Source organism: Mobula birostris, chromosome 3, assembly GCF_030028105.1.
Source record: "Mobula birostris isolate sMobBir1 chromosome 3, sMobBir1.hap1, whole genome shotgun sequence".
NCBI lineage: Eukaryota > Metazoa > Chordata > Chondrichthyes > Myliobatiformes > Myliobatidae > Mobula > Mobula birostris.
Window position 1 is genome coordinate 152,862,546 of NC_092372.1, and position 23,250 is coordinate 152,885,795.

At 41.3% G+C, this 23,250-nt stretch overlaps 1 protein-coding gene across 1 annotated transcript; it reads right to left on the reverse strand.

Moving 5' to 3' along the window:
- Positions 1 to 923: 923 nt before the first annotated feature.
- Positions 924 to 17,897, reverse strand: LOC140195337 (ATP synthase subunit C lysine N-methyltransferase-like). The gene is made up of 4 exons (XM_072253478.1): positions 17,578 to 17,897; positions 7,440 to 7,577; positions 4,495 to 4,545; positions 924 to 3,633 (listed from the first exon to the last, which is right to left on the reverse strand). The coding sequence occupies exons 1-4, from the start codon at positions 17,839 to 17,841 to the stop codon at positions 3,454 to 3,456; spliced, it is 633 nt and encodes a 210-aa protein (XP_072109579.1). The 5' UTR covers positions 17,842 to 17,897; the 3' UTR covers positions 924 to 3,453.
- Positions 17,898 to 23,250: the final 5,353 nt, after the last annotated feature.

Below are 23,250 nucleotides of genomic sequence, written 5' to 3' on the forward strand. Positions count from 1 at the left end.
ACTGGGGCTGGCCACTGGGATAATTCATTCCTCCTCCTCCCCCCCCCACAGAGGATTTCAGATTTTAAAATTTTTGACCTTGAGGAGATGTGGGTGATCAGTCATGGCTGAGAGCACAAAAGTCAGAGGTCACACAAAATTTAGAGGATGTAAGACCATAAGACAAAGGAGCAGAAGTCGGCCATTCGGCCCATTGAGTCTGCTCCGCCATTTTATCATGAGCTGATCCATTCTCCCATTTAGTCCCACTCCCCCGCCTTCTCACCATAACCTTTGATGCCCTGTCTACTCAGATACCCATCAATCTCTGCCTTAAATACACCCAATGACTTGGCTTCCACTGCTGCCCGTGGCAACAAATTCTATAGATTCACCACCCGCTAAAAAAATTTCTTCACATTTCTGTTCTGAATGGGCGCCCTTCAATCCTTAAGTCATGCCCTCTCGTACTAGACTCCCCCATCATGGGAAACAACTTTGCCACATCCAGTCTGTCCATGCCTTTCAACATTCGAAATGTTTCTATAAGGTCTCCCCTCATTCTTCTAAACTCCAAGGAATACAGTCCAAGAGCGGACAAACGTTCCTCATATGTTAACCTTCTCATTCCTGGAATCATACTAGTGAATCTGCTCTGTACCCTCTCCAACATCAGCACATCCCTTCTTAAATAAGGAGACCAAGACTGCCTACAGTACTCCAAGTGAGGTCTCACCAGCGCCTCATAGAGCGCCTTGTAGTGACTGTGCAGAAAGGTGTAGTTGAATCAGCCATTATGCAAGTATATATGCCAAAGTACATTAGATCTACTCAGAATCATTTTTTTTACATTCCAAATACTGACATTACTGCATACCTATGCAATATTTTACATTATAACACGAGTTATCATATGCAGCATCAAGCATTTCAATTAATCTGGTTTATTAAAAGAAAATACAAATCAAATTTCATCTTGCAAAAAATAATCTGATGCTTTCACCTCAACATGAATAATTTTCAGCTTGAAAGGAACAGCACTATCTATTCTACAGAAAATGAATAGTAATGTCTAAAACTGAATGTCAACATGAATATGGGCCTCCTACTTATTCTACAAATGCTTATAGATATTTGTTTTCCCTACAAAAACATGTGTGAAACTTGGCCCACATATTTTTAAGATGTGGTTGGAACAATCTGGCTCATAAATAAAGCATCCATTAGCCTTGCGCGACCATGGATCTGTGCCTGGAAAGTCTTCACTCTCCAGGGCGCAGGTCTGGGCACGGTTGTATGGAAGACCAGCAGTTCCCCATGCTGCAAGTCTCCCCTCTCCACGACACCAATGTTGTCCAAGGGAAGGGCACTAGAGCCAATGCAGCTTGGCACCAGTGTCGTCGCAGAGCACTGTGTGGTTAAGTGCCTTGCTCAAGGACACAACACACTGCCTCGGCTGGGGCTCGAACTCACGACCTTCAGGTCATTAGTCCAATGCCTTAACCACTTGGTCATGTGCCCACAAATGAGTTTTGCTTAAAGCAGCCACATGAACCTGAATGAATGAGAATCTTATTTTTCTTCATCCAGTAGGGTCAACGTGAACTATAAACTTCAGATTGGGAAGGGCTCAGGTTGCTTAAAGTGAAGCTTAATCACCTCAGTCTATTAACTGAAACCCCCTGGTTTCCTCAGCTGTGTAAGTCTAGGGAAGACACTCCCTGGTCCTGCCAAACTCATGAGGTTGAGACGGCTCTCCCACCCTAAACCTCAGTTTGTGTGGATGCTCTGTAATTTGCTACCCATTACAAATCAGTGCCACACAATAACAGACAGTATACTGCAAACGATTAAAGGAATTACATTTATGGATCTTAACTGTAGTAACTCTTTAGTTAAGAGAAAAAAAAGGAAAGGGCCCATTTCAGTTAAACAGTCAAATGTGCACAAGTTGGAGCTCATCTGGAACTTCTCTGTCACTCACTCGCTGGGCCCTTGTTCTGCGTGACAGCACACACCACCTTCCGAACATTGCTCACAGTCCATCTCAAACAAACAGGTCTCCCACTGGGTTGTATCCTACGACCGGTTCTCCCCAGCGCCTTCTCTGTTCATCGCCTGCCCAACAAAAGGCCCAAGCCCAACCTTTGTGCCCTTCACCAGAAAAACCTCCCCCTAGTTCTACCATTCTAATTGGTTAGCACACATTCTTCATCATCCCTTATCTTCAACAATAACCCAAACAGACTGAAAGCAGAACAGACTGCTCTTACAGAACTGCTAATGAAATACATAGAGCATAACAGTAAAGATGTGAACCAGGGCATTACATAACCATTCTGGTGTGTGTACAAGGTCAGAGAGTATTACCAGACTACATAAATGTGGAAAGACACCAATTTCCAAATCAAACCTTATATCCAACAAGTACTGAATAACTGCTAAGTAGTGATGCAAAGTTAGAAACATTACAACTTCACCAACATCTGATAACTAAGTGAAAATCAAAGGTTAATTTTTCATCATATGTATAGGCCACATGTCAAAATATTGTACAAAGCTGGAAAAAAAATAGCCAACATTTCTAAACATTGACTTCAACACTGGAATAAAATGACTATAATTAATCCTTGAAAAATTTAGGCATATTAATCATAAAGAGAAAACACTGGAAATGTTCAGCATGTCAGGTAGCATCTGAAGACAGAAAAGCAATATTTCCAATCCAAAGGAGAAAGACTGGAATTGTTAACTGTTTCTACATCTAGTGATGCTGCTTGACCTGCTGAACAGTTCTAACACTTTATTTTTGTAAAAAGTTCATACTGTTGCAAAGATTTCAGATTTCTCAACATTTTTTTCAAACTACTTCCTACCTTTGAAATTTCCTCATGCCCCAAAAGCCCAGTTATATTTATGTTCCCTCAATTCTGCCTCTAGTTCATTACACATAACGATACCTTCAGCTGCCATGTTTTTTCTGGAAATCCCCCTAGCTCTTTCAACTTTCCCATCCTTAATGTTACAGGTTTAAAACAATTTTGTTTATCTGCCTTAAAAACTCCTAAAGTGATTTGGTACCAAATTTGTTTAAAAATACTTCTATAAAGCATTAAAAAGACAAAAAGGCAATTTTATAGTCAACTGGCAACATTCATTTATTTCGCATCCCTTTCCCTGAATTCAGGAAAAAGGATGCCAAGAAGGTGGACATTTTTTTCCCACAACTATTTCTTGATGGGCCTGAAAGCAAGGCTGTAACCCCAAACTGCATTTATATAGTATCTTTTACATCCTAGGGATCGCAAAATTCGGACACTTGGAGAACACTATAATTACATTTGATCTTACACAACTCCATACTTTCAGTTAATAAAGTTACATTAAAAGTATTTCAATTATTTAATTCTCAGTCACTTTTTAGCCACACCACAGCAATATAAAGATTGTACAACTGTTGCACTTTTTCTTGTCTTAATGCTGATTTCCTTCTTTTGCAGTGGTCTTAAATGATTTTGCATTATACAACCAAGCTGCATCGATTCCCTTTCCAGATTCATGTTCAGCAATCCAGCTGGGAAATGGAAAACGACATGCTACAACTCTGGCATCATTCTTCAACTCCTTCTGAAGTTTTTTCTCCAAGGACTCCATCTGGAACAACAAAAAAAAAACAGATGTAAACTTCAAAACAGAACCTGGTCCTAATTTAAAATAAAAATCTAAATTTAGAATTTACACCAGAAAGGTTGAATTACTGCTGTTTTACTGTAACAAGCTATTCTCGGCCACATGACAAAAACAGCATCTAAAACTTGATTTTTAATAGACAATCATACCTTCAATACCAATTTCTGACCTTCTAAAAAAAACATATTCTTCAGATGCTATCTCCACGTGCCTTGAAAACATGTTTACCATCTGATGTGTCCAAGATAAAAATTTCTTGTGTTTATCTCAATATCAAAATATTACAATGAAAACATTGTGCACATAGTTTCTTTTTTGGTCTTTATTCCAAACTCCAAGACAGCAACCTACCACTCTGGCATGAACTTTCTTTTTAGCCATGCAAGTCAGCTCCATACATTATGATGGCAAGATGAGCAAACTGGTGAGAATTAACACTGGCTGTGTATCATAAACCTATGCTCAATAAGTACCAAGTTAGGTATATAACAATTTCAGTGAAGCATCTTACAGTTTGATAGAGGCCACCATAACCCAACCATTCTGGATTAGACTTAAACTCAAGGTTCAATGTCCAGAAAATGTACTAATCTACTGACATCAGATAACTTATCTATAAGTACTTCTAGTGCAACAAAACCATAGAGTTAGCCTCTTTTTTTTTCCAGTTTCAACTTAACTAGATCGTTATGTTTTAGGAAAATTTAGAAAAAACAAATTTCTATTCAATGTGTGTCTATGTCAGGAAAGTGCTGCACTAGAAGTGGAGCAGTGCAGTGTACACGTATGTTGCAAGCAAACATGTAATTTGTCTGTAACACTTACCATCTGAGGAACTCCAAATATGACAACATTACTATATTCTGAGAAATTCACCTAAAAGCACAGACAAAAAATGGAAAATTAATTTTTCCAAAAGAAAGAACACAGAATTAGGCCACTTGGCCCATTTAGTCTGCTCCGCCATTCCATCATGGCTGATTTATTATTCCTCTTAGCCCAATACTCCTGCCTTTTCCCCATAATCTTTGATGCCTGACTAACCAAGAATCCATTAACCTCCACTTTAAATATACTCAATGACATGGCCTCCACAACCGTATGTGGCAATGAATCTAACAGATTCACCACCCTCTGGCTAAAGAAATTCCTTCTCACCTCCATTCTATATTGACAACCCTTTATTTTTAGGCTGTGCCCTCTTATCTTAGACTCATCCACTATAGGAAACATTCTCTCCACATCGACTCTTTGTAGGTAGACCTTTCAATATTCAGTAGGTTTCAATGAGATCCTTTCTCATTGTTCTAAACTGCAGCAAGTACAGGCCCAGAGCCATCAAACATCTGTCATATGTTAACCTTTAGATTACCAGAATCATTTTTGTGAACCTCCTCTAGACCCTCTCCAATGCCAGCACATCTTCTTAGATAAGGGACCCAAAACTGCTCACAATACTCCAAGTGCCGTCTGACCAATGCCCTGTAAAGCCTCAGCATTAAACCCTTGATCTTATATTCTAGTCCTTTCAAAAGGAATCCTAAAATTTCATTTGCCATCCTTACCACTAACCAAACCTGCAAGATAACCTTTAGGGAAAATCTCTTTGCACCTCTGATTTTTGAATTTTCTCCCCATGCAGAAAGTAGTTTGCGCTTTCAATCCTACCAAATCACATGACCATACACTTCCCTACACTATATTCCATCTGCCACTTCCTTGCCCATTCTCCCAATCTGTCCAAGTCCTTCTGCAGACATCCTGCTTCCTCAACACTACATGCCCCGCCACCCATCTTCTATCATCCCCAATCTTGGCCATAAAGACATCAATTCTGTCATCCAAATGGTTGACATACAAAGTAAAAAGAAGTGACCGCAGTACCACCCCTGCAGAACACTACCAGTCACTGGCAGCCAACCAGAAAAGGCCCCCTTTATTCTGACTCTGCCTCCTGCCAGTCAGCCAATTTTCTATCCATGGAGGTATCTTTCCCGTAATACCATGAGCTCTTATCTTGTTAAGCAGCCTAATGTTCAACATCTTGTCAAAGGCCTTCAGAAAATCCAAGTAAACAGCATCTGTCTATCCTATTTGTTATTCCCTCAAAGAATTCCAACAGATTTGTCAGACAAGATTTCCCCTTAAGGGAACCATGCTGGCTTTGGCCTACTTTATCAAGTGCCTCCAAGTACCCCAAAACCTCCTCCTTAATAATGGGACTACATCTTCCAAACCACTGAACTCATCCATAATTGATCCATAATTTTTTTTCTTCTATTTCCCTCCCTTCTTAAAGAGTGGAATGACATTTGCAATTTTCCAATTCTCCAAAACTATTGCATAATCTTGAAATATTACTAATGCCTCCATAATCTCCTCAGCTGCTTTTCAGAACCCTGAGGTGTAATCCATCTAGTCCAAGTGATGTATCCACCTTCAAACCTTTCAGTTTCCCAAGCGCCTTCTCCTTAATAACAACAACTATACTCACTTCTACCCTCTGACACTCTTGAATTTCTGGCATACTGCTAGTGTCTTCCACAGTGTTGCAAAATACCTATGTTCTTCCACCATTTCGTTATTCCTATTACTATAGCATCATTTTCCAGTGGTCCAATATCCACTCTCACCTCTCTTTTCTTTGCTTCTATGCTGTCTTTGGCTTTCATTGTCAGCCACAGTTGCCTTATTCTCCTATTAGAATATTTTTTCACCTTTGGGATGCATCTATCCTGTGCCTTCTGAATTGCCCCCAGAAACTCCAGCCATTGTTGTTCTACCATCATCCCTGCTAGTGTCCCCTTCCAATCAACTGTGGCCAGCTCCTCTCTCATCCCTTTGCTCCAGTGTGATTCTGATACATTTGACTTTATCTTCTCTCTCTCAAACAGCCTCCTATGGGGTCTTTACCCTAAGCTTCATAATTAAATCTGCTTCAGTACCCAACACCCAATCAAGAATTACCTTTCCCCTAGTGGGTTCAACCACAAGCTGCTCTAAAAAAAAAACACCATCTGTCATTCCACAACTTCCTTCTTAGGATCCAGCACCAACCTGATTTTCCCCGATATACCTCCATATTGAAATCTCTCATGACTATCATATCATTGCCCTTAATACATGCCTTGTCTATTTCCCACTGAAATTTCCCACATCCTGCCTACTGTTCAGGGACCTGTGTACCACTCCCATCAGGGAGTTTTTATTCTTGTAGTTTCTTTACTCTAACCACAAGGATTCTTCACCTTCCGACCCCATGTCACCTCTTTATAAAGTTTTGATTGCTTTTTTAAACCAACTGAGCTACCCCATCCCCTCTGCTTACCTGCCTGTCCATTCAATACAACATATATTCTTGGGATGTTACATTCGCAACTATGATCTTCTTTCAGCCATGACTCGGTGATGCCCAGAATGTCATACGTGCCAACCTCTAACTGCGCTACAAGATCATCTACCTTATTCTGTTTACTATGTACATTTGAATATAACACCTTCAGTTCTGTATTCATCACCCTTTTCAATTTTGCCCCATGTTACAGTTCAGCTCATCCTACCGACTACAATTTTGCCCTATCATCTGCCTGTCCTTCCTCATAGGCTCACTATGCACTGCACCAGCTTGGATACCAATTGCCCTATCCTCAGCCCTATCACTCTGGTTCCCATTCCCTGCCCTTAAACCCTCCCCAACAGCTTAAGATGAACAGAAATGGAAAAATACTCTAAAAATAGTGCTGTGGGAATGACACAAAATGTACTGGTACCTTCCAGAAATCAGAGATGTAAAATCTGGTGTGGCGGTGTACTCCTTGCTGCCACGCTCGGTACCTGGAGTACCAAACTAGCCAAGGATTCAGTTCATAACCAACTGCTCGAAAACCTTGCTTTGCTGCTGCAATTACCTATGATGAATACAGTAAAATAATCCAAGTTTAAGAGTATATTAACAGAAAATCTAATGAACATTTAATCAGACAATAAATAATTTTTTGATTCTTCTCTGCCACTATAAAATTTGTTTTGGAATTTTCATATTTCTGTAAAATAATCTGAAAAAGATATTAGGAATTAAAATAGTCTTATGCTTTGTACTGTGATATTCTAATGTGAAACATGCTTCAGGTTCACATGCAAACATCTGGTGAAAAACTCTCCCTTCAACTCTGTCTAGGATTTTGCAGGCATAAACCGTCATTAGTTAGAAAATCTGAGGGAGGCCTGTGCCAAAAAGAAAAATTAAATATACAATGTAATATAGACTGTCTTATACTAAATTGCACAGAGACTCAAAAATGAATTTCATCACATGAAATCAAGGATGGAGCACATACAGTACCATTTTCAATTATTTAATCTCTCTCAATTTTTGTATTTCTATTATAAGTTTCTATGTCCACAATTAGGCAAGCTGGGCACGCTTTTCCATGAATGGTTTAATTTTGTGATTCCCAAGAATTAAAAAGGCGCAGTATAAATGCAAGATCATTCTTTCTCCCTCCCCCAACCCCATCTTATGGTCAATAAACAGTTCTGGAAACAAAACAGCTAATATATTTCTTTTTAAATACTTTGAACTCAGATTCTTAATCTCTCGATGAAATCATTGCTATGTATTCATTCCCAGCTATCTTATACACTCAGTAGCCACTTTATTAAATACCTAATAAAGCAGCTATTGAGTGTACGTTCATGGTCTTCTGTGGCTGTAGCCCATCCTCAAGGTTCGATGTGCTGTGCATTCATAGATGCTCTTCTGCACACCACTGTTGTAAATTATCTGCATTACTATCACCTTCCTGTCAACAAGTGTTTTTGCCCAGAGAACTGCTGCTCAGCGGACTTTTTTTTCTAAATTGCTTATTTTTTGCACCATTCTCTGTAAACTCTAGAGGCTGTTGTGTATGAAAATCCCAGAATACTGGGAGTTTCTAAGATACCTAAACCCCCCTGTCTGGCACCAACAATCATTCTATGGTCAAAGTCACTTAGATCACACTTCTTTCCCATTATGATGTTTGGTCTAAACAACTGAACCTTCTGACCATATCTGCATGCTTTTATGCATGGAGTTGCTGCACTGATTGGTTGATTAGATACTTGCATTAATAAACAGGAGGTATACCTAGTAAAGAAACGTACCTTCAGTGGCCACTTTAAGGAAATTCAAGTGACTTACACAAACCTCATTAAAGACTAAATTTGCAATAATTTATAGTGTTCTTAAATTAGTTCTTTTTCCCACAATCCTGCTATGCTTGTTATCAGTTCTACACCCATGCACAAGGACAAGAGGATGTATGTTTATTGTAATTAGTGCCTCTGGAGAGGGTCCAGTGGAGGTTTATGAAAATGATTCCAGGAATGAAATGGTTAATGTATGAGCAACATTTGGTGTCTCTGGTGTACTCAGAAGAACGGGGGTGGGGCGGGGGGGAAAGAAGGACAGATCTTATTGAGAAGTACCAAATTAGATAAAGTGTAGACAGTGGTGTCATTTCCATTAGTGGTAAAGTCTAGGATCAGAGGGCACAGCCTCAGAAAAGAAGAATGTCCCTAGAACAAAGATGGAGAAGAATTTCTTTAGCCAGAGGGTGGTGAATCTGTGGAATTCAGTGCCACACAAGGCTGTGGAAGCCAAGACATAGGGTATATTTAAAGCAGAGGTTAATTAGTTCTTTATTAATAAGGGCATCAAGGGATACGGGGATAAGGCAGGAGAATGGGGTTGAGGGGGGAAATAAATAAGCCATAATTGAATAGTGGAGCAGACTTACTGTGCATATGACTTAATTCTGCTCCTACATCTTAGAGTTTTGATTGGTCTCTAAATATGTCACATCAGTGTAAAAAATTAAGTGTAACTGAATTATTTCATCCTCAGACCAGAATGCTAATCTTAGTTTTTAAGCATTAGGTAGCATTTTTCTAAAAATAATTATCTTCATTGTATCATATCTCTTGAACACACATCTTTGGTAAAATTAGACAAAGAACTTCACTCTTTCCCTTCTATTTTATCATCTAACCTTCTTTCATCTTGCTACTGGGTGGGGATTGTTATGCCATCAATATTAAAGGAGGGAGGTCAGAAATTGTTCAACCTTGGAAGAGTCACCATTTTAGTTTTATTACCAAGCATTCCACATTGTCCCAGCAGCTACTCAATGCAAATACTGATCTCAGTTCTTAGTCACATGTTTGAGAAGAACAGTTAATCACTCCAACACGGGGTTCAACTATTGATTCACCAATAGTCCATTCACTGTGGACAGCATTCTAACTGGTTGCATTACCGTCTGGTACTGAGGGGCTACTGCAAAGGTTCGGACAAAGCTGTAGAGAGTTGCAAACACAGCCAACTTCATCATGGGCACTAGCCCCTCCAGCATAGAGGGTATCTTCAAAAGGCGACGCCTCAAAAAGGCAGCATCCATCAACACGGATGCTGATGGGTTCTAGTGTTCTTTTACAGGTTCTTTTAGAAGTTAGGAAAGCAGCATAAAACTTGTTGCTTCTTGACCATTTTATTAAGAGTTGACAGAACAGATGAAATTTGAATAAACAGTGATAGAGGAAGCCAAGATTAAAGAACTAAGATGGTACTGCTTTGTGTTTAGTTATTTTACATCCATAGGGATAAGGAAAATTTCATTCAAATCTAGATAATAATTACCCAATTAGAAAATACTTATTCAATACTGCACTACCAAATTAACCAATGTGAAAACACTTATTCACTTAATGCAGAACAAAGAAACTTCAAGCTTTTAGGAATTATATTTTGTATAGCCACTAGAGGCATATTAAACTGTAATGTGGATACTAGACACTAGGAATCACAGTAAGCAATTACCTGCGTAAGTAATTATATAATACATCAGCATATAATTGTTAGACTGAAAAGAAAATAACAATTAGACAGTCTAATCTGAGAAATAAACAATCAGATCAAACAACTCTAAAAGGAGCCATACATCTGTTCTCTATCTGCATTGTACGTTTATTGTGTTTATTTTGGTAACTAGTCACATGAGTGGGGGAGTGGCAAAAGTGAGGGGAGTAAGTCACATATCGGCTTGGGGCCCACAGATGTCACATCTTTCGCTGACTATTCAATAACACTTTGCTTACACTTGGGTATGTTTAAGTTTCATTGCTTCAAGATTGTATACTTGCTAATAAAGGATTGAATAAAGGATTCAACTTTTGAAACATTCACTACTGGAGCAGGGATCATGTCATGCAAGTATAACAATTCCATTGAGTCACGGGCAGCAACAATAGTTTTGGTGTGGCCACAATATTCTGTCAGCAAAAGTTTTCGACAGTTACACCAGACGAACATTAGCACTGGACATGTCTGATATTGTGAGTGCAGCAGCCTGAAGCAGCTTGTGGCAAGTAACGACCTTTTGTCAGCTCATGCTGCGTCTTTGGGTTTGAAACAGTTTTGAATGGTCAGCAATGCCTGTCTAACTAGGGACTAAAGGCTGCAAGCTGTATGGTGGTGTTTGAATGAAGAGTCAACCCTTGGTTCTGTTGAAAAGCTGAACTGAATCTGCCATTGTTCTATCTGCTTCGTGCACTTGAGGAACAACACAAGTCAAGCTGGAAGCAGTAACCTTGAAGTCAAGACTAAGTCAGAATTTTTTCCCATGCGATGTTAAAGGTCAGATTGCAGGAGGAAATGAAAATATGTATTTACAAAGCCACAGAACAGGCTGTGACTATGTATAAAGCTGAAGACAGCACTTCTAACATGTGTGCAGCACATCCTATTGCTAGCAAAGCAACTTGTGTGTCTAATTAGAACGGAGGCCGATTTAGCTGAGTTATCCACAAGCTAACAAACACTGAAGGGATAACCACGCAATGGGAGAACAGCTTCAGAAAAAGGAGCAACTTAAGTTGCAGGAAAAAATTGCAGCCAAGATGGCCAGAATTAAAGTGCCAAGGGCTTCAAGTGCTGAGAGTGTTAAATGTGCACCAGCAGAGCAGTTCTATGGTGAGAGTTCCTACATTGACTTGGAATAAAGAAAATCCAGCATTCTTGATGTCAATGTGGACACATTTGAGGAACAAATGTCTATAAGCCACAAGTCTGAACGCCAAGGGGTAGTTGAAGATGCTCCCTCTCAGCCTGTACCAAGGAGGCACTCTGAACCCATGTCATATCCAATAGTGCAAGGTGCTTCTGAAGACATCGATTTACAAGTTGATGGCACTCGTGTTTCAGATGATGGCAGTCTAAATGTTGTGTCAGAGGCCACAAGGATGCGAAAGGAAATAACAAGCATAATGATGAAACAACAACACATTGCATTTCTGCCTAAATGAGAGATTCAAATCTTCGCTGGTAATCCATGCAGTATCATTCATTTATGAGGGCTTTTAAGAACAGCATTGAAGGTAAGACTGATAATTATGGTGACCATCCCTAGTTTCTCATCAGTTCACTGGAGCTTACCTTAGAGAGCTGGTCAAAAGTTGCCCACAGGCCAGACCGAAGAAAGGATAATTAAAGGCCCAAGTTTTGCTACAGGAACACTTTGGTGGTGAACACAAAATTGCTGCAGCCTAAATGGAAAAGAATCTTTCTTAGCCACCACGTACCAAGTTTTTATCTTGGGGGCTGTTGCAATGCCATAGAAGACACACACAAGCTAAAGGAAGCAGCTTTGCCACTACCATGACTATTATGGAAAGTGAAGCTAAAACTGTACCTAGAACTAATGAAAATGGTGCAGATTTGAAACAAGCTGTGAGTGAAGCAAACACAGCAGCACATAATGCCCTGGTATTTAATGGCCTTATGGGGGCGGGTGATCATAGTTGTAAACTTCCTATAATTCCAGGTCAGGTGAAGTCTAAGAAGAGTAACAAGACAGTGGGTACTCATGCTTTCCTAGATCAAGTAGACAGAGCAGCCTTCTGCACTGCGAGCCTCATCAATAAGCTCAACCTGACAGGAAAAGAAACACATATATATCATCGGTCAACAGGACATTGTGAGTAGCTATGCTGTTCCAGGATTGGAAGTGGCTGGCTTAGATAGTGAAAGCTATTGTGAATTGCACAGGAACATTTGCCTGTCCACGGTGGGATCATTCCACATCAGCGAGATCTTCAGGAATGACCTCACCTGAAGCATATTCATTTGCCAGAAATTGAACTACTGACTGGGTTGAACGTGCCAAAGGCAATCGAGCCATTGCAATTGATTCACAGTATAAATGATAGACCCTGTGCAATCAGAACAATGTTGTGTTGGACTGTTAATGGACCATTGAAAGGAGACCGTGGTGCTGGAAGAGACTAAGCTCAGCCAGAGCTGACAATTAACGTGACTTCAGTTTTGAGCTTCGATGAGCTTTGGCAGCAGCAATTCAGGACAGATTTTCCTGAATGCATTCCAGAGGACAGGAGATCACAAACCAGAATAAACCACTTACCAAAAGAGGGTATTTCTGTAAATGCTGATATTGTGCATCTCCCGTGTCTTGGTAGCCTGTAGTTGTAATTATGCTGGTAAAATAATTAGGGGGCTAGAATGCAGGAGCCATGCATCTGTTCCCTATCTGCATTGTATTCTGTGTTGCATGTTTATTATGGTAACTAGTCACAAATGGGGGAGTGTTAAAAGTGAAGGGAATAAGTCACATATTTGTGTTTTGTTCACTGCAGTTTGTAGTAGCTTGGGGCCGATGGATGTCATATCTTTTGCTGACAGCTCAGTAACACTTAGCTTACACTTGGGTATGCTTAAGTTTCATCACTTCACAATTGCATGTTTGCTAATAAAGGATCGAATCAAGGATTCAACTTTTGAAACAATCACTACTGGAGCTGGGGGTGTGTCGTGCAAGTATAACAAAGCCATAAGATCACTGGCAGTGCCAATTGTTTTGGTTTGGCCACTACAACCCCCATTACTCAGAACATGCTCTCTTCTTTTTGTTACCAGAAAGGAGGTACAGAAGCCTGAAGTTACACACTCAAAGTTTTATGAAGAGCAATTCTGCTCCTATGTCTTAAGGACAATGAGCCAACCCATCAACAATACCTCACTATTATTATTCTTTTTGCACTAAATATACACACATCAACGATAGTAAACCAATTCTGAATCTGATTCACTGTGTACATACATCTATTGATGCTTCTGGACACATCTTCAGTGATGTTCCTGGAATCATCGGGCGTTTCGGGTCTTTCAACATCATACAACCTCCTCCAGGTGACCCAGCCGGGGCTGATCAGACCCCAGCTTGTGTCCAGATGGCTAGCTACTTATGACTCCGTGGCTCCCCTCTTTTGAGCCACAGCCATCTTGTGCCCCTCTCTGCCGCACCGGTGGTACTGCGGATGGGTCTCCTCTCCCTCGCTCCCTCGATGCCCAAATTGCTGAAGGCTCTAGCTAAGGAGCAGGCTGCGAATCCCCGACAACCAACCTCCACTGGGAGACACCTCGCTCTCCATCCAGCCTGCTGACAGTTGCTACCAGTCCTGCGTACTTGGAGAGCTTCCTTTCAAAAGCCTCTTCCAAGCGATCTTCCCATGGGACTGTCAGCTCCAGCAGCACCACTTGCTGAGTAGACTCAGACACTAGGACAATGCCTGGTCTCAGGGTGGTGGCTGCGATAGGTTGGGGGGGAAGTTCAGCTGCCGTTCGAGGTCCACCAACAGCTGCCAGTCCCTTGCAGAGGTCAGGATGCCTGCAGATGTTCTTTTGGCGGGTATTCAGATTCAACTGCTCAAAGACTCCTTGATTACCTAATTTATAACCCAACTTTAACTCTAAAATGTACTGCCACATGCAACTGGCAGTGAGCGTGACCACTTCAAAAACTTATTTTATCTTTGAGTTACAAGTTACTCATTGAACTAGCATCATTGTTCTATATTTTCAGATTCACTTTGTTTTGAAAAGATGCTGTTTGTGTTAACAAGGACAGCTGTATTACATTCAAAAATAAACACAGCAATTTAAAATATTGTAAGCAGGTGAAAGCAATACTTCATGTTTTCTTTTTAAATAAAGAGCAGCCGCATGTTTGGGAGGATAAAAGAAAAAATTAAAATAACATGACCTGAATTTTGAGGTAGCTCATCCACATAAACTGGCAGCATCGGAAGCAACTAGATCCTGTGTAGTTTTCTCAATGATTCAAAGATAGATGACTTCTTTTTTTATACAATCCACATGCAACAGATTTTCTGTTCCCTATTACTTCTATATTGTAGTCTCCTTACATCATCCAACCCCCTCAGAAACTGCCCTTGTAACCATTGCAACTGTTGCTCCATTTCCAAGTTCACTTTCCTCTCTCAGGCAAGTCCTTGATATGTTACTGCCTCCCAAATTCACATCCATTTTATCTGCCATACCTTATTTGAAGATACTCTGCTATTCAAATCTTTACTTGGGGCACAGGGCCAAACTGACTCTTAGTGAATAACATCCTGGGATTGGGACAAATTGCCTTTTCTCTCTTCCACAGTCTTAGGCACAGATGATCATGTGGAAGTTGCAGCAAATTACGGGTTAAGATAGTATCTAGTCAGAATAGTTTACAGATAGTGTGCAGTCAGCCCAGGCAAGACAGGCTTTTGAAGAGCACATCTTCCCTTTGCACACCAGACCAGTCATCTGGCATACCAAAACAAGTATTCAAAGTAAGGATTCTAGGGCAGTGGTCCCCAACCACCGGGCCGTGGACCGGTGCCGGGCCGCAAAGCATGCGCTACCAGGCCACGAGGAAACCATATGATTTGGCAATATGAGTCAGCTGCACCTTTCCTCATTCCCTGTCACGCCCACTGTTGAGCTTGAATGCACATGAGGTCATGACCCACGCGTCATCCATGTCCGTGGGAAGGAGATCAACTCCACGAGCTTGCAAATGACAGCGGGCTGAAGAGTATGTTTGACATGACAACTCTGCCAGCATTCTGGATCAAAGTCAAGTCTAAGTATCCTGAAATAGCCATGAAAGCACTGAAAACGTTGCTTCCATTTCCAACATATCTCTGCAATGAATGCAACAAAAACTAAATTGCGGAATAGACTGGACATAAGGAACCCCCTTCGAGTATTGCTGTCTCCCATCACCCTTCGATGGGACCGTCTTGTTGCAGGGAAACAAGCCCAGGGGTCACACTGATTCAGCGATACTGGTGCGTTGCAATGATTTTATATGTTCAAACGGGGAAAATATGCGCTGTGAGTTTAATATCCAAACGTTACTTTAAATGTTATGATGCTATTGACTTATATAACCATATAACAATTACAGCACGGAAACAGGCCATCTCTCCCCTTCTAGTCCATGCCGAACGCTACTCTCACCTCGTCCTACCGACCTGCACTCAGCCCATAACCCTCCATTCCTTTCCTGTCCATATACCTATCCAATTTTTCTTTAAATGATAATATCGAACCTGCCTCTACCACTTCTACTGGTAGTTCGTTCAACACTTCCTTCAAGCTCCCCTGATAATTGACTTATCACTATATTCATGTGAAGAAAATATGCGCTGTGTGTTTAACATTAAATTCGTTAGATAAACCCCTTTAGAAACGAAATTGAGTGTATTAGCCACTTATCACCTATATTCACTTTCTGCTGCAGGGTCTTGAGAACTGATGCAGTGCAATTCCATAGCAGACAGATATGCTGTAGGTCAGGACACTTCTCAATGGTGCTCTTTTCTGTTTTTGTTCCTCCATAGGCATCTATCCTCCATTCCCCTTATTTATTATTTACATGTTGCCACTGTGCATCATCCAGGTGAACATACGAGGACTTCAACTTGCTCCATCTCATCAATACCTCTCCAATTCCACAGTATCTAAATTGTCATTCTGGTTGGTGGATTTCAACTAGAAAGATGAGCTATTTTTGCCAACAAAATGTTGGAAACCGTCATCTACTTCTGCCATCAACTCCATTCCTTAGATTCCATCACTTACCCTAACAACCATTGCAAATTGCACCAAATAATTTTCAAGACTGTATCAAATTTCATCCAGAATTGAACTTCAGCCCACACAAATGCCATCTATTTTTATTTTCATACTATCACCTTGTTCTTCCATTGCTTCAGTTTTTTTTAAAAAAAGAAACCCACTTGCAAGATCTGGGTGTCACTGGCAAGATAAGCATCATCACCCATCCTGGATAATGCTAACATTCATCAATAAAGGGTGGTAAGCTGTTCTTCTTTGAAATTATGTCCTTCTGTGGATACACTTTGTGCTATATTCACATGTTCTTCTGAATAGGATTGATTAACCAAATGCTGTCCTGGCCAGAGTCTGTCAGAGGATTGTGAATCTTTTTAATTAACTACCTCAGAGTCACTGAACATATATGCATAGAACAGCGCAGGAACAGGTCCTTCTGCTTATGTCTGTGCCAATCCAAACTATCTCATCTGCCTATACAGTTTTGTAATAACAGTACATCATCCTAATAATAGTACATCTCGTGTACTTTTGCTGTGTTGAAGACACTATAGAAAGGACTATTATCTGAAACATAAATTGTTTCTTTCTGCAGCTGTTCTCTAATTTGTTGTGTGTTCTATTTCACATTTCCGCCAGCACTTTGCCTTTGGATACAAGTGCATGTTATTATCGTACTAGTATTGAACGTGAATAACAAAATAGGTAACGATTTTTATGACAACCCTGGGTTAATTTGTTGGCGTTATTCATTTGAAACCCTGAATCTCCAATGATTACAATTTCTTAGCTTCCCTGTGTTAAGGATGCAGACTGATCTGGGACTCAGTTCAATATATCCCCTTTCCAGGTCTGTCTCTAATTCTCTGGTCTCCATCGCCTGGCCTAACTCTTCCCATTCCTCCTCCATCACCTTCATTCTCGCGGACACTCACAATCCTGCCGTCCCCACTGCCGATGTCGACGAGAGCTCCCCGGTGGCTATTCAGGAGCTGTAGCACATTCTCTACCTGGACCGGAGTAGCCGGGATGAAGGGCAGGCAAAAACGCCTCAGTGCGGGGGCCACAAACGGCGCTGCCGCGGCGTATAAAGCGAGAACCGCGGCGCCCGAAGCACCCACCAATACCAACCCCCAGTTTGGTTTGGTGCCCCTCCCTGCCTCGGAGGCCGGTTCGCAAGCCGTGGCCCCCGCCGACATTCAGCAAAGCCAGACGGTGACTCGCCGCGACGGAACACTTATACCAAGATGGTGCTATAGGGAATACAATCCGGTCGGCAACAGTTTACAACATGCAGCCTTATGGCAGGTTCCGCCTCGTGAAAGAAAAGCAAACTCCCCAAAATATGCTGTGGCTCCGTTGGCACTCTGTTGGTGAGGCTGTGAAGTGTGAAAAGAAAACCGAATATTTCAAAGATAGTGGTTTTCCTTGTGTATTAGCATTCCAACTGGTGTTCACCAGGGTATTTTCACCGCTAATAGCACACGGCAACCCCATTTTAACCTCTTTTTTTCCTATTGGCCGTACACGCTTTGGGATCTCACAAACAATAGAAAATCTGTAGATGCTGGAAATCCACAACGACACACATAAAATGCTGGAAGAACTCAGTGGCCAGGCAGCATCTATGGAAAGGAGTAAACAATCGACGTTTCTGACCGAGAACCTTCATCAGTCCTGATGAAGGGTCTCCCTAAACGTTGACTACTGTATTTACTCTTTAATATAGATCCTGCCTGGCCTGCAAAGGGACTGACTCCTTGAAATCTGCCCCGACTTTCTACTTGTAAAAGATCATGAGTGACCCAGTTGTTGACCTCAACTCTATTTACAACCTTCTGGTATTCATCATTGATTCTCCCCACCCCACCCACTAAGACAACCCCAACAGGTTTCCCAGGTGAACTGTTGCCTCACCCGGAAGGACATGCTGGGGACCTGAATGGAAATGAGGGAAGGGGTGAATGGGCGGGTGTAGCATTTCTGTCGCTTGTAGGGATATGTGCCAGGAGTAAGATTAGTGGGGAGGGATGAATGGACAACAGTATCATGGAAGGAGAAATCCTTGCAGAAAGTGGGAGAGATGTGTGTGATCACCAGGAATTCTGCAGATGCTGGAAATTCAAGCAACACACATCAAAGTTGCTGGTGAACGCAGCAGGCCAGGCAGCATCTCTAGGAAGAGGTACAGTCAACCTTTCGGGCCGAGACCTTTCGTCAGGACTAACTGCCTGAAGCGTTGATTGTACCTCTTCCTAGAGATGCTGCCTGGCCTGCTGCGTTCACCAGCAACTTTGATGTGTGTTGCTTGAGATGTATGTGATGATAGATTCCTGTTGAAGATGGCAGAAGGTGCAGTCGCTTGTGGGGATTTGTGATAGGAGGGAGACACATATTCTGCTCAATGTGCAAAAGAAGGCAAACTCTGCAAATAAAATAATAATACTGAGAACACGAGTCATAAAGAATCTTTGAAAGTGAGCCTGTAAGTCACAGAATCAGCTCAGAGTAGTGGTGATCGAAGTTACCCACACTGGCTCATGAACCTGATGGTTGTAGGGTGATAACTGTTCCTGAACCTGGTGGTGTGGGACCTGAGGCTTCTGTACCTCCTGCCTGATAGTTATAGTGGGAAGAGTGCATGGCCTGGAATATATGCATTCAGTCTCATTAAACTTGTTCACATAAATTGTAAATAACCAAGATCTCCAATTCTGATGTCTATGGCACCTTACAGATCATACCCAAGTTATGAATGTACAACTCATTAGCATGCCTGCATCTGAATGAGCTCCCATAATACTATCAAATTCAAAGGTTCAATGTATGTATGTAGGAATACGTTTATTCCTATACACAGCAGAACTAGTTTTCTCTCCCTCTTCACTTTCAGCCTTATGTGCTTTTTGCATACTGTGAAGTATGGTTGCCATATTGAATAAATATTGTGAGTGTTCTGTCTTATGGACAGAATTGACTTATGAATGTCTGTAACACAATCCATTTGATACCCAGGGACAGCCTGTACAGGAGCTAGAAGCTCCTGCTATTGCTGATCTATCATCATTCCTGCTAGGTTTAAGTGGCAGTGACATTTCATTTCCGGATGAGCTCAGGGCCTTTTATACACACTTGGAAAGACAGAGCAAACTTCTGGGACAGCAATTGACTCGTACAGTAGTTAGATGGAAAGGAACAAATATTCCCGTTTCAGCTGAGAACCACAACTGTATCTAAGGTCTGAACAGTTAGTAATGACTTTTTCATGTGATTAAACAATCTATTGATGCTTAAAACCGATAGAAATAGATCAGACTATGGCCCGCTGACTGTCCCTTTAAGATGGCGGCAGTGGAAAGATGGTTGTGCTGGGATAATGGTTCATTTAAAAGATTGAGATTTTTGACTTCCGATAACAACCATCTTGCTGCAAATGTACAGTCTCTGGTAATAAAATTGAGGATCTCAGAGACAGTGTGCTGTACCAGAGGGAAATTAAAAGCTGTTGCATTTTTTTTTGTTTCACGTAATCTTGGTTAACCCCTTCCATTCTGGACACAGCAATTCAGATTGACAGGTTCACAATACATTACCAAGATAGGACTGCTGAGTCTTTTAAAGCCAAAGGTGGAGGGGTTAGCTTCATGATCAATTCCTTGTGGTGGTGCTGTCCCAGTCCCATTCACTAGACCTGGAACACCTTGTGATCAAATGCCATCCATTTTACCTGTTGTGAAGGATTTCAGCCATAATTTTGGTAGCAGCGTATGTTCCACCTCAGGCCAAAGTCAAACAGGCTCTAGATGATCCAAGCAATGGGATCACCATGCACGAAACAGCACACACTGACGCCTTCACCATCATTTTGGGGAATTTTAACTAAGCCAGCTTGAAAAAGTCACTAAATAATTACCATCAACAAATCACTTGTAGTAGCAGAGGAAACAACACACTGGACCACTGTTACACCAGCATCAAGAGTGCCTACTGTGCTATTCTACGCCTACACTTTGGAAAGTCTGATCACCTAGCTGTACTTCTATTCCTTGACTACAGGCAGAGACTGAAGACTGCAGCACCAGTAGTGAAGACCAAGAAGGTATGGGCAAGGGAGACACGAGCCCTTACAGGACTACTTTGGATCAGTGGACTGGACTGTATTCGGGGATTCATCTTTGAGTCTGGATGAGTATGCCGCAGTTGTCACCAACTTCATTAAAACCTGTGTGGATGAGTGTGTGCCTACAAACACATACTGTACATACCCAAATCAAAAGCCGTGGATGAACCAGGAGGTTTGTTGTCTGCTGAAGTCTAGATCTGTGGCATTTAAGTCTAGCGACACAGGTCTGTACAAGGAAACCAGGTATGACTTGCGGAGAGCTACTTCAAGAGTGAAGAAACAATTCTGAGCGAGGTTGGAGGCGACATCAGATGCATGTCAACTCTGACAGGGTTTGCAGGATGTTACTTCCTGCAAAGTGAAACCCAACAGCATGAATGGCAGTGATGCTTCACTACCAGGTGAGTTCAATGCCTTTTATGCCCGTTTTGAAAGGGAGAATAAAACTACAGCTGTGAGGATCCCTGCTGCACCCAGTGACCCTGTAATCTCTGTCTCTGAGGCCGACATCAGACTGTCTTTCAGGAGTGTGAATCCTCTCAAGGTGGCAGGCCCCGATGGAGTACTGATAAGGCTCTAAAGTCTTGTGTCAGCCAATTGGCAGGGGGTATTCAAAGACATTTTTAATCTCTCACTGCTAAGGTCAGAAGTTCCCACCTGCTTCAAAAGGGCAACAATTACAGTAATTACAGTGCCTATAAATAGTATTCACCCCCCCCCCGGCAAGTTTTCATGTTTTATTGTTTTACAATATTGAATCACAGTAGATTTAATTTGGCTTTTTTGACACTGATCGACAGAAAAAGACTTGTGTCAAAATGAAAACCGATCTCTACAAAGTGATCTAAATTAATTACAAATATAAAATACAAAATGATTTATTGCACAAGTATTCACCCTCCTTTTAATATGACACACCAAATCATCACCGGTTCATTTGTTTTAGAAGTCACATGATTAGTTAAATGGAGATTACCTGTGGCAGTCAAGGTGTTTTAATTGATTGTAGTAAAAATACACCTTTATCTGCATAGTCCAACTGTATCCGTCAAAAACTACACCATGAAGAGAAAAGAACATTCCAAGCAACTCTGCAACAAGGTTATTAAAAAGTCAGGAGACGGATACAAGAAACTTTCCAAGTCACTGAATATTCCTTGGAGTACAGTTAAATCAGTCATCAATAAATGGAAAGAATATGGCACAGCTGTAAATCAGCCTAGAGCAGACCATCCTCAAAAACTGAGTGACTGTGCAAGAAGGGGACTAGTGAGGAAGGCCGCCAATAGTTGTTGAAAAGCAATGACACTACTGTATTTGACATATCAGGCATACCTTGAGAAAACTTGACTGAAGAAGTTATGTTATTTCCAGGCCAAGCCTGTGCATTATTGCAGTTCACTACTGTAGAACAGTGTTAGCTAGTACAATTCCAATACTCTTATAAATTAGGGTATGGCATTCAATGGGGTTAAAGTTCAGAATCTGCCCTTTCAAATGGTCTTGACTACATTTCTCTAGCCCGTGGACCAACCAAGTGATTGCTACCTTCAGGCATAGAGTCAGGTTTTGCCTGAGTTATAACAATGTCATAATTTTCCCCTTTATTAATCACAGCACTTGTAGTGTTCTCATGCAATGTGTTGAAACTCTGACTAAACACCAAGTTAAACCAGAGCCAATGAACACAGAGTCGTAGTAAGGTTAACCATTTACTGTTCACTCTTCCGCATTAACATCATATGGCGAAAACTGCTAATAAAAAAATACAAACATATACAGCGTCTGTTTCATTCTGGAGACCACGCGCTCTCTTCTTTTAGCGAGTGTCTCCAGCCGCCCCGAATAGCAGGCGAGAGGGGTCCCGTCAAACCACCACCAGGCCCGAACCCACCCCGTGTTTGAAATTGAAAAGCCGACACGCGTGCCAACCGAACCGCTGCTTCCTTAACAGAAATCGCGTTAATATTTTTACTTCAAATACTTTCATAGGAACTTACGGCATTGCTTCTATAATGTTTTTTTGTGGGTAGAAACTGAGCTCTTCACAATCATGCTGCACGCATGGCACCCACCTTTACACCTTCCCACCTTCCTAAACCGGAGTTACACATAAGACGCGGTGAAACCAGAGGTGATGTCATCACATGCCGCAATATACCATAGACAATGAATTTACCTTTGTTAAACTGTAACTTAATTATCAACCTTTAACTTTAACTAGAAAATAGTTACAGACGAATCATTTAAAGCGTGGACCCAACAAAGTGAAATAAATGCCTTAAAGGCAACACAGCACTTGAAGTTTAACAATAAGCAAATGATCGTGGTTGTTAATCCATAATGAAAATGGCATAAGAAGATCAAAGGAAAAAGAAGTGTAGACAGTATAATGTGGAATATCTGAAATATGAACTTATACAAGCACTAAGCAACAAACAGCAGGCAATATGGCTGTTGTGTGAAAAAAAATTTAAGTGAGGTA